Raw genomic sequence first — 12,095 nt, forward strand, 5'->3', positions numbered from 1 at the left:
CTATACATCTCTGACTCCGAATCATATGCGATGTCTGTGATCGCATAAGTGTGAACCGGGACTAAGGCCTCCTGTGCAATGGGCATGAAAAACGCCACTTTTAGAGCAGAGTTCGGCCCCACCCACCTCCAAAAATTTAAGGTCAGCAGCTACGCATACTGTAGCTTCTGACTTTTAATATTAGGACACTTACCTGTCCTGGAATCAGCACCCTAGCTGATGTTTCCATCGCCTGTCAGGTGCTGCCGCTGCCTTTGCCGGTAAGGGAACCCGGCCGTTTCAGAGCCAGTTCCCCACTGCGCATGCGCGAAGCAGGGGAAGGAGGAGGGAAGAGGAAGGGGCTGAACTGCTGACGTATTTCGCCTTGGATAGGTCTAGCAGAAGTGGGGACAGGGTACCTATCTAAAACTGGTATCTGCTCCCCCTTCCCCTCAAAAGGTGATAAATGTGGCACCGCAGGGGGGGGGGGGTGGAGACAGATAAGCTAAGTTCCACTTTTCAGTGAAACTCCGCTTTAAGGGAGTTTAACTGTTTTTGAATGCCTGTAACGCCCCTCTGTTTTAGCTTATGTGTCAAAGCACACATGGGAATTTAGTGGCAGAAGAAAAAAAAAAAAATCACTTGCGCGTTCAGGAGAGTATAATTTGGGCAAAAAAAAAAAACCCCAGAAAAACGCCTGACACACCTAAATGCATGTAAATGTGCCTAAGCGATGGGCGTGGTTAGGCACCCAATTATTTCATTGCCCAGAATTATTCTAGCCAATGAAGTGAATGGATGCCAAAATGGATGCCAGGGCTTGGCGCACCTGAATATGTCTAAATGAGTTTTAAAAAAAAAAAAGATGCCAGCTCATTAGCAGCAAACAGATGAGGAAAAGATACAGAGACATGTGCTGATTTTTACTTACTGCATGCGACCAATTATATATACCCTAGTATAAATCAGCAGCAAATAAATAGATACCAGGACTTAGAACACAGGGCCCTAATCTGAAAGTGAGGCTTGAAACGCAAGACTCTGACCTAAAAATGAGGCTTGGAAAACAACAGCTCTGACAATGAGGCTTAAACCCAGGATACTGATATGGAAGTGAGACTTGGAACGCAGAATGCTGATTAAAAAAAACGAGGCTTGGTATTCAGGATTTAATCTTCGAGTGAGGCTTGGAACGCAGAGTACTAATTTAGAAATGACACTTGGAACGCAGGATACTGACCTGGGAGTGAGGCGTGGCTCGTAGAATGCTGACTAAGAAACGAAGCTTGGAACGCAGATACTGATCTAAGAGTGAGGTATGGAACGCAGAATGCTGATTTCGAAACGAGGCTTGAAACGCGACCATAGCAAGAATAAGGAAGAAGAGGTAGCAGATCGGAGGAAGAACAGAAAGGTGGAAGAGGCGATATGAACCCCTTAGATGAGGTACTGTAAGGAATGATCTCTTGTAGCTGGGCTATCTAAGTGCCCACACTGGACTGATATTGTAGTGTGAGATGGAGTAATGGAGGCTGGGGACTATTTTAAAGTGGTTCTAAAGCCTAAACATTTTTTACCATAATACATTTCCTGCATTAAAGTAATAATGTTTAAGTATGTGTATCACCCTCTTATCCCCCTTATACTTACCTGAGCCCTCACTTGATCCCACGCTTTGCCTGTCTGTAGGGGCTCTGTCCTCTCTCCCCACACTGTCACAGGCTTTGCACAGCACAGTGGGAGTCATTGCTGCTGCCAGTCAAATCCTGCGAGGAGGGAGCGGGGCCACGGATCTGTCTACGCACCCAGCTCAGAATCGTGTCAGATGGCAAATGGTTTGCTATGGTGGCACTGGGACTTGAAGAGGAGCCAGGAGCACCAGCAGGGACCCAAGAAGAGGAGGTTCAGGGTCACTCTGTTCAATTCTATTGCATTTTTTATTTAAAGAGGAAGTATATATATATATATATATATATATATATATATATATATATATATATAAGGCTTACCTGTAGGTACTTGCACAGTCTAGGAGATATTCAGATTGCATGCAGCCGATGACGTCATCAGGGCATGCGCTCTGAAGGTTCAGGCTTACAGTGCAGGATCTTCAGAGCCTGTGCCAAAAACAGGCAACATCATTGCGGCTCCGGCCACTCACAGCGCCAGAGCTCGCAAACCCAGAAGAAACACCGGGAAAGATGTCAGCAGTCTCAGCGGTGTGCGAGCACCACTGAGACAGCTTCATAATAAGTTAAGTGTTTCATAGTGAGCTAGTATGCGATGCAAACTAGCTTATTATGCCTTTGTCTTACAGCCCCCCCCCCCCAGGTTTACAACCTCTTTAACCACTTGCTGACTGCTCTATAGCAGTTTTACTGCTACAGGGCGGCAGCTTGCGCAGGGGGCACGTGCGGGCTTCTTCTGTTGTGATTATTCACAGCAGAAGCTGATCTGCAGGTGACAGGCACTCGATACCTGCCAATCGTTGGACAGAGACTCAGAACGGAGCTCTGCCTGTGTAAACAAGGCAGAGTTCCAGTGTGACGAAGGGAGGAGGGATAGATTCTGTGTTACTAAATCCATCACTTCCCCTAGTAAAAGCAGAACACATAGTAAACACAAACACTGGCTTGGCACACAGTTACGCCCTTTGATTGCCCCTGATGTTAACCCCTTCCCAGCCAGTGTCATTAGTTCAGTGACAGTGCATATTTTTAGCACTGATCACTGTATTAGTGTCACTGGTTCCTGCGAAGTGTCAAAAGTGTCAGTTTGTATCTGCCACAATATCGCAGTCCCGCTATATGGTCGCTAATCAGCATCATTACTAGTATAAAAAAAAATTCCAGTATATATCCCATAGTTTGTAAACACAATAGTGTTCGTGTAAAACAATCAATATACGCTTATTGTGATTTTTCTTTACCAAAAATATGTAGCAGAATACATATTGGCCTAAATTTCTGAAAAAAAATTATTTTAGGGATATAACGGTACCAGTATCAGTAACAGTGCCGATACCAGGCATTTGAGTGAGTATCGGTACTCGCCCAGATTCTCTCGATACGGAAACTTTGTGGTGCTGAAAACTGAACAGACTGATGACATTAGGTAAATAGATCACAAGCCCATGCTGGGAGATGGTAGTGTGCCAGTGAAGCATTGTGACTCTTGGTTTCCAAGGTTGACTCTGCTGAGACTGGTGGACTAAACGGCTGCCTCTAACCAAGGAGCTCCTGGGGGTGGGCGGTGAGCTGACGAATCACAAATCATTTGGCTTTCCCTCATTGGTTGCCCACACAGTAATGTCTCCATATTGGAGCACTTCCGCCCACTCCATGCATTTTCCCCGGCCAGAGGTGACAAATCCTGACCGCAACTGTCATTTTCAGGTGCTCCGGCCATTGCCGGCTCCGTCCATCCATCTGGCATTCATTGGGCTCGCCACCCATCCCCAGGGGCTAAAGGGTTAGAGTCACCCGTTTACTCCACCAAGCTCAGCAGAGTCAACTATGGAACCTGTGAGTCACAGTGCCGCACTGACACACTACCGTTTCCCTGCATGGGCTTGTGATTGATTTACCTAATGTCATCAGTCTGTTCAGTTCTCCAATAAATGATTGCTGCTTTGAACTTGTCTCTACCCACCTACTGCAACTGCGCTCCCTGTGCTGAATTTTGTGCAGTCTAAACTGGCCACTAGATCTACACACACCTATTTTTGCAGTGCGATTTGCGCAAATTTTTTTTCTGTATTGACGCAAAGTATCGGTACTTGGTATCGGCGAGTACTTCACCAAAAGTATCGGTACTCGTACTTGCTGATAAAAAAATTGTATTGGTGCAACCCTATTACATTTTTTATTGGATATGTTTTATAGCAGAAATTAAATTTTATTTTTTTTTTTTCCAAATTGTCGGTCTATTTTTGTTTATAGCGCAAAAAAAAAAAAAAACGCAGAGGTGATCAAATACCACCAAAAGAAAGCTCTAAATGTGGGGGTGAAAAATACATATTTTATTTGGGTACAGCGTTGCATGCCTGCCCAATTGTCAGTAAGGCTCCTTTCACACACTATACTATATCCGTCAAACGGACTCCGCTTTTCTGAGCAGAAGGATGACAGCTGTGTCTCTGCACTGTGTGCGGAGACACAGCTGTCAGTTCCCCATGCATGTCTATGGGGAAAATCGGATGGGAACCGACCGTCGGTCCGTTCTCATCCGATCCGATCCGCTGGACGGATGGAAAATAGGGTTTCCATCTGTCCAGATTTGACGGATCGGATCGGGTCGGATGTCAGCGGACATGTCTCCGCTGCCATCCGATGCCCCATAGGAATGCATGGGGGGACCGTTCAGATCCGCCAAAAAAACGGACAGGCGGATCTGAATGGTCCGCCTGTGTGAAAGGGGCCTTAAAGTAACGCAGTGTGGTATCGCAAAAAGTGGCCTGGTCATGAAGGGGGGTAAATCTTCCAGAGTTCAAGTGGTTAAAAAACAATAACTTTATGATCACTTTAAGGGCAGCTGGTGTCTGCAGTTGTGACGTTTATTTCTCAGTGCAGCGTGTATATTTTGGTCTCACCTCTTTATGTTGTTTTACAGGAAATGCGACCATCCTCGCATGCAATGAGGTTACAGGATTTTTAATGATAACATTTTATCCATTCTGTGTCACTGCTGTATTTTTACCATGAAGAAGAGAAGGAGGATTATGACAAAAACGCACATCAGCTCCCCTGATGGGAAGGAGAAGGCCGCTGTCCCAGACGTTCCCTCCACACAGTGTGACCCTAGTCCATCAGCTGTAGTGAAAGCTCTGAATCAGAGAAAAGTCCTCAGTTCGCTCAGCTATAACAAAAACTTGCTGAAATATTTGAACGACGATCGGCAGCGTCAAGCATCCTTCTGTGATCTGGTCATTGTGGTGGAAGGGAAGGAGTTCCAAGTGCATAAAGTGGTGGTGGCTGTGGGCAGCAGTTACTTCCACGCTTGTCTGACGAAGAACCCAAACATGGACGTGGTGACGTTAGATCATGTAAATAGCTCAATATTCCAACACTTGCTGAATTTTCTCTACACATCTGAGTTTTTAGTGCAAGAAACGGAGATAGGCCTGGTCTTGGAGGCTGCAAAGTTTTTGGACATAATTGATGCAGTTAAATTGCTAGCGGCTGAAAGTGACATTTTACCTCCCCTTGACAATCAACCAGCTCCGAACGCAACAGACGAAGCCGTTAATAAACTCGAAAACAGTCACAAATGTCCCTTATGTGAACGGAACTTTTGCTACAAAAAAACACTGGAGAATCACATGGACAAAGCCCACAAGTTGGATGCAACAGATGTTCCCAAGGATTCTGATTCCTCCCCTAGGAAATCAACACGTAAAAGAAAAAGTCCCCAAAAATATGACGATGGAGAAGACATAGAGAGTGACAGTGGAGAGTCAAGTAGTGATTTGGGCAAAAGCAGTCAGGAGAGCACAGACCCGGACGATTCTGACAGTGAGTTGCAGGAGGAAAGCCATGCAGTGGAGGACAATGACCAGTCGGTGGAAGAAGAGTATGGGGAGGAGGTATCTGGAGGTGATGAGGGACAAAACATTGGGGAACAAGAAGCAGGTGAACAGAAAAATGAAAATGATGTTAGTTCTGGAAAATTTTCAGAAGGTCTTGCCCCAATTGTGTTACAAAATAACAACAAAAGAACTTTAAAATGCCCAAAGTGTGATAAGGTCTTTGATCGATTTAGTGAGTATATTGATATTGCTTTTTTGAAAATACCTCTGCTTGCTCTTAACTTATTTTTGCCTGGAATTCTGTATAAGCAATGTGTCGGGCTGTTTTAGTGCTAATGACTGATGAGCTCAGGGTTGGTTCAAGCTTAGCTTTGGACCAAACCTGGCTGAAGGCTGTCACTCCTGCCCATTGCTGCCCACACAACTGCAGCATTCCCAGCCCTGCAACTACAATGTACACAAAGGGACAGGGAATCTTATAACATCATTGATCTAATATGTCCAAATTAGTTAAATGATGTCTCATGCTCATCCTTACCAGTAATCTTTTTCCTGGCAACTGATGACTCAGGCACCAAACAATGTATTATGAAGGAGAAAAGGTCACAAGTAGGGGTGAGCTCAGGCGTTTTGGGACACAAGTCCAAACCCACATGAGCTATCCTGCCAGTAACTGAGAACAGCCAATCATAAGCAATGGAGACATTCCCTTCCTCCCAGCCACATGTATGCACAACCCTTGTATATGTGAGCCTGTGGGCCGGGGAATGCCTCGGCTGCTTATAGACTAGAATAGTTCAGACAGGTTTGGACCCGTGTCTGAACACACCTAAGATCATCCCGGTGACGTGCAAATTAGGTTTAAGAGGTTACAAAAACCGATTGATACTTGTTATTTGTTAAATATGTTATAATATCCACTTGCCGACCAAGCCTTTTCTGACACTTTTTTTGTTTACATGTTTAAATCAGTATTTTTTTTTTCCAGAAAATGACTTAGAACTTTATGTATTTTTTTTTTTCTTTTTATCAGAGAGCCTAGAGAAAAAAAATGCCAATCATTGCAATTAGGGATGCACCGAAAATGGGCCTATCCCATTTCTGCCGAAAATGGGTTAAAAATGCCGAAATGAATGGCCGCCGTGAGGAAGGAGGGCGCAGCGCAGGTTTGAAAGTCCCGCCTCTGGCCAGCCGCCCGCCTCTCAATGATATCCCTACTACGATGTGTATGAATGGAATGAACTGAACTGACCTGACACCGGGAGGGAGGGCGGGCGGGCGAGCGAGCGGCCGCTAATAGCTATAACTATGTGAGCGCTTCACTTCCCTGTCAGCGGGACGATGTGTATGAATGAACTGACCTGACACCGGGCGGGCGGGCGAGCGAGCGGCCGCTAATAGCTATAACTATGTGAGCGCTTCACTTCCCTGTCAGCGGGACGATGTGTATGAATGAACTGACCTGACACCGGGCGGGAGGGTGGGCGAGCGGCTGCTAATAGCTATAACTATGTGAGCGCTTCACTTCCCTGTCAGAGGAGATACCCGCATGACAGGGAAGTGAAGCGCTCAAATAGTTCTAGCTATTAGCGGCCGCTCGCCCGCCCTCCCACCCGGTGTCAGGTCAGTTCATTCATACATATCGCCCAGTGTATCAAAGTGACCGACAAGCATGGGCAGCATCTCAGCAGTGCACTGCTTTGACAGTAAACATGCATTCTGCCCAGTACAGAAGCTTCCTCCTAAACCCGGTGCAAGATCTACTGAGATGTGATTGACGGCAACATTGTATTCTTCATGCAGCTATAGCTTAGATGCCGGTATCACATTCTCACACATATATCTTCAAGAGGTGCTGAGCTGCACCCAGCGAGAGTTTGTCAAGCTGTACTTATTACTTATGGAATGCAGTTCAACCCCCCTGGCTCAGACATCTTTTTTTTTTTTCCATCAGCTAAGCAGATTTTTTTTTTGTTTTTCCCCTTTGTCAGGGACATGCCTACTTCTCCATGTAACTCACCTCATACCTACCTCAATGAGCACTGACCCCCACTACTGGCTCAGCTGCCAGCACCAGCCTTTCCAAAAAATACATTTTTGCAAAAATGCAGGAGTTGAAGCAATCTTAAACACATTCAACAATCTGCTTTGTTGTCCAAGCTCTCTTTAGAGACTATAATGAGCGTTTCATCAGAACTGGGCTGCAAAGCCAGTAAAGCAAAAAGGAATCTTAGCAGCCATGTTTCCAAGCTGAAACAGGCATGGGACTTATTATGGCACAGATCGACGAATAGGGGGCGCTGAGGTGAGGATAATTACCAATGGTATTTGTATTATGCACCATGAGGGGGTTAATGTATTGTCACTTATGCATTGGTGACCAACCAGTGGCAGTTAATTACCCCTTTGTGCTACATTAGTGCAACCAGTATCAGTGCAGCCAGTGTTGATTAACACTGACACTGGTGCCACTAATGCAGCACAAAAGGGTTAATTAACTGCCACCGGTTGGTCACTAATGCATCAGTGACAATACATTAACCCCCTCATGCTGCTTAATACAAATACCATTGGCAATTAAATTAACCACTTGCCACCCCATCACAGTACATATACTACAACAGGGTGGCAGCTACAGGTGCACGTTGCTTCCTGTTTTTGGTGTATGCCCCTGTTCTATCCATTTTAAAATCATTTGGGGGGGGGGGGGGTGGAGTCATTTTCGGTTTTTGGCCAAGGGCATCCTGAATTTTCGGTTTCGGCCCAGAATTTTCATTTCGGTGCATCCCTAACTGCAATATTTTGTGTCACATGGTATTTGCGCAGTGGATTTTTAAGTGCAATTGTTTAGGGAAAAAATACAGTTTAATTAATTTTAATGCAAAAAAACACAATCTTTTTCTAAGCTATAAAAGATGATGTTATGCAGAGTAACTAGATACCCAACATGTTGCACTTTAACCACTTCAATCCCGGAAGGTTTTACCCCCTTAATGACCAGGCCATTTTTTTTGCGATTCCGCACTGTGTTACTTTAACGGAAAATTGCTCTGTCGTGCGACGCTGTGCCCAAATACAATTGATGTCCTTTTTTTCCCACAAATATAGCTTTCTTTTGGTGGTATTTGATCACCTCTGCGGTTTTAGATTTTGCGCTATAAACAAAAAAATTGGTTTGCGCAAAAGTTAAAGCATTTACAAACTACGGGATACATTTTTGGACTTATTATTTATTTTTTATTATTAATGGCGGCGATCTGCAATTTTTAGTGGGACTGCGACATTGCAGCGGAGAGATCGGACCCCTAACTGACATTTTTGAGGGCCAGTGACACTAATACAGTAATCAGTGCTAAATAATATGCACTGTTACTGTATAAAGGACACTGGCAGGGAAGGGGTTAATACTGGGGGTGATCAAAGGGGTTAAATGTATGCCTGTATGCTTACTGACTGTGTGTGTGGGGGGGGTTCTGTGACAGGCACAGAAAGATCGCAGTTTTAGCTTAGCTGAAACTGCTGATCTGTCCCTGCCTATCTGACATAAGATCTGTCTGCTTTGTTTACATAAGCAGGCCATCTTCTCTCGGTTTCCCGGACGATCATGGGAGGGCAGCGGCAGTCGCTGCTGCTCCTCCCGCGGCCTGCCTCCCGCTGTGTCTAAACCACATGCACTCCAGTCACGAAGTACTATGTGACTGGACGCAGCCGAGCCGCTCTGCCGCAGTAATATTACAGCGGGCGGTCGGCAAGTGGTTAAAATTGAGCACACTTGTGGAATGGCGACAAACTACAATTCTTAAAAATCTCCATAAGCGACGCTTTGAAAATGTTTAAAGTTTACATGTTTATGGAGGTCTAGTGCTAGAATTATTGTTCTCTCTCTAACGTTCGTGACAATACCTCAAATGTGTGGTATGAACACCGTTTACATTATTTACAGTATGTGTGTGTGTATGTATGTATATATATATATATATATATATATATATATATATATATATATATATATATATATATATATATATATATATATATATATATATATAATCATTTTTTTCTGATTTTACTTTATTTTTACACTGTCCATTTTAATTTTTTTTTTAATCACTTTTGTTCCTATTACAAGGAATGTACATCCCTTGTAATAGAAATAAGGGATGACAGGTCCTCTTTATGAAGAGATCTGGGGTCAATAAGACCCCAAATATTTCCTCTACCTTTTTTAAAAGCAAAAGATCAAAATAATTTAGATCTTTTGCTTTAAAAAAAAAAAAAAAACAGTAAGCCTGGGAAAAACTGGTGAGCTGTGGAAAGAGGGGACGTCCCCTCTCGCAGCTTCTGAAAGCGATCCAGTGGCTCAGTAGCCACTTGGACCACTTTTCATGAGGAAACCAATCACCAGCTGGAAAAAAAATAAAAAAAATACCAGGGCTATAGTTGAGAGCTGCAGCCATAACCCTGGTAATCCACTTGCAAACTGCAATGTGTGTGTATGTATATGTGTGTGTGTGTGTGTGTATATATATATATATATATATATATATATATATATATATATATATATATATATATATATATATATATATAATATATAAATGTGTATGTAATGTATGTATATGTGTGTGTGTGTGTGTGTGTGTGTGTGTGTATATATATATATATATATATATATATATATATATATATATATATATAATAAATACACATTGCGGTCGGCAAGTGGATATAGAGGTTTTCTCAGTTAGAATCCTGTTGCCCATTGTTGTAATTGGTGCAGCAGAACTGTGCCTCCCGAACTCCACCTTCTACATTGTGTAGGCAGTTTTTGGGAGGCAGGGTCCTATTACACTAATCACAGCAATGAGCAATGGGACTGTAACTACCTGTGAGTAGCAGCTATAGTGTCTGAGGACTGCCTTAGGGTCCTTTCACGCGAACGATCCGATCAGATCCGCCTGATCGGATGCCCCATGCATCCTTATTGGGCAGCGGATGTTAGCGGTGACATCTCCGCTGACACCCGGTGCTATCCGCTTCTGATCCTATCCGTGGAATCGGGACGGATGGAAACCCTATTTTACATTCGTCCAGCGGATCGGATGGGATTGGATGAGAACGGACAGGCGGTCCCCCATAGAGGACAGCGGGGATCTGACTGCTCCATCTCCGAGCGGAGACGGAGCTGCCATCCGCCTGCTCAGCAGGGATCAGCGGATCGATCCCCGCTGAGCAGAACAGAGTCCATCGGCGGATGCGGACCATGTGAAAGGACCCTTACTGTGAACTTTTCGAAGTGTTGAAACAGCTGCAGTCCAGGCTAGCTGGGAATATTGCACCGCAATTTAGAACAGCAGCAGGAACACAAGCACCTGAGGGGAAAACAGTTTAGCGAAGTAATAATGGGGCCCCCCCTGCTCCCTCACTTATAGAAAATATGCTTCCCATGGGAGGGGGGGGGAGTATGTCTTGAATTCCCACCCCAGTATGCAAAACTAAGTACATACAGTACTATACGCAGTGGAACTGTCAGCAGTAGTAAACATACAGTAAAGCATCCAGAGTGAATCAGTTAGGAGTATGTAATGTACTGAGTGGATCAGTCCGTGCTCTGTAGTGTACATTACAAATGCCTGACCACTTCAGTGTATGCTGTACTGTATGGTAAATCTGACCAAGTCATTCTGTAGACTGTACTGTATGTCTGTCTTCTTACTGCTGACTGCTTGCCTTTGCGGTGTGTATATATGTATATGTGTGTGTATAGGTGTGTGTGTATATAGTGCCTTGCGAAAGTATTCGGCCCCTTTGAACTTTTCAACCTTTTGCCACATTTCAGACTTCAAACATAAAGATATAAAACTGTCATTTTTTGTGAAGAATCAACAAGTGGGACACAATCATGAAGTGGAACGAAATTTATTGGATATTTCAAACTTTGTTAACAAATAAAAAACGGAAAAATTGGGCGTGCAAAATTATTCAGCCCCCTTAAGTTAATACTTTGTAGCGCCACCTTTTGCTGCGATTACAGCTGTAAGTCGCTTGGGGTATGTCTCTATCAGTTTTGCACAGCTTTAGTTCAGTGAGGTTGGATGGAGAGCATTTGTGAACAGCAGTTTTCAGTTCTTTCCACAGATTCTCGATTGGATTCAGGTCTGGACTTTGACTTGGCCATTCTAACACCTGGATATGTTTATTTGTGAACCATTCCAATGTAGATTTTGCTTTATGTTTTGAATCATTGTCTTGTTGGAAGACAAATCTCCGTCCCAGTCTCAGGTCTTTTGCAGACTCCCATCAGGTTTTCTTCCAGAATGGTCCTGTATTTGGCTCCATCCATCTTCCCATCAATTTTAACCATCTTCCCTGTCCCTGCTGAAGAAAAGCAGGCCCAAACCATGATGCTGCCACCACCATGTTTGACAGTGGGGATGGTGTGTTCAGGGTGATGAGCTGTGTTGCTTTTACGCCAAACATAACGTTTTGCATTGTTGCCAAAAAGTTTGATTTTGGTTTCCTCTGACCAGAGCACCTTCTTCTACATGCTTGGTGTGTCTCTTGCTTGTGGCAAACTTTAAACAGCACT

The 12,095-nt window shown here is 44.1% G+C and overlaps 1 protein-coding gene across 1 annotated transcript in view; it reads left to right on the top strand.

The window, feature by feature from the left end:
• Positions 1–4,634: 4,634 nt before the first annotated feature.
• ZBTB41 (zinc finger and BTB domain containing 41) overlaps positions 4,635–12,095 on the top strand; it is an 82,294-nt gene continuing 74,833 nt past the window's right edge. Inside the window, exon 1 of the mRNA XM_082265224.1 lies at positions 4,635–5,738. Coding sequence (XP_082121350.1) covers positions 4,679–5,738 — 1,060 coding nt within the window. The 5' untranslated portion in view covers positions 4,635–4,678. The remainder of the gene's footprint in view (positions 5,739–12,095) is intronic.

Source organism: Pelophylax lessonae, assembly GCF_965119305.1.
Source record: "Pelophylax lessonae genome assembly, chromosome: 8".
Lineage (NCBI taxonomy): Eukaryota > Metazoa > Chordata > Amphibia > Anura > Ranidae > Pelophylax > Pelophylax lessonae.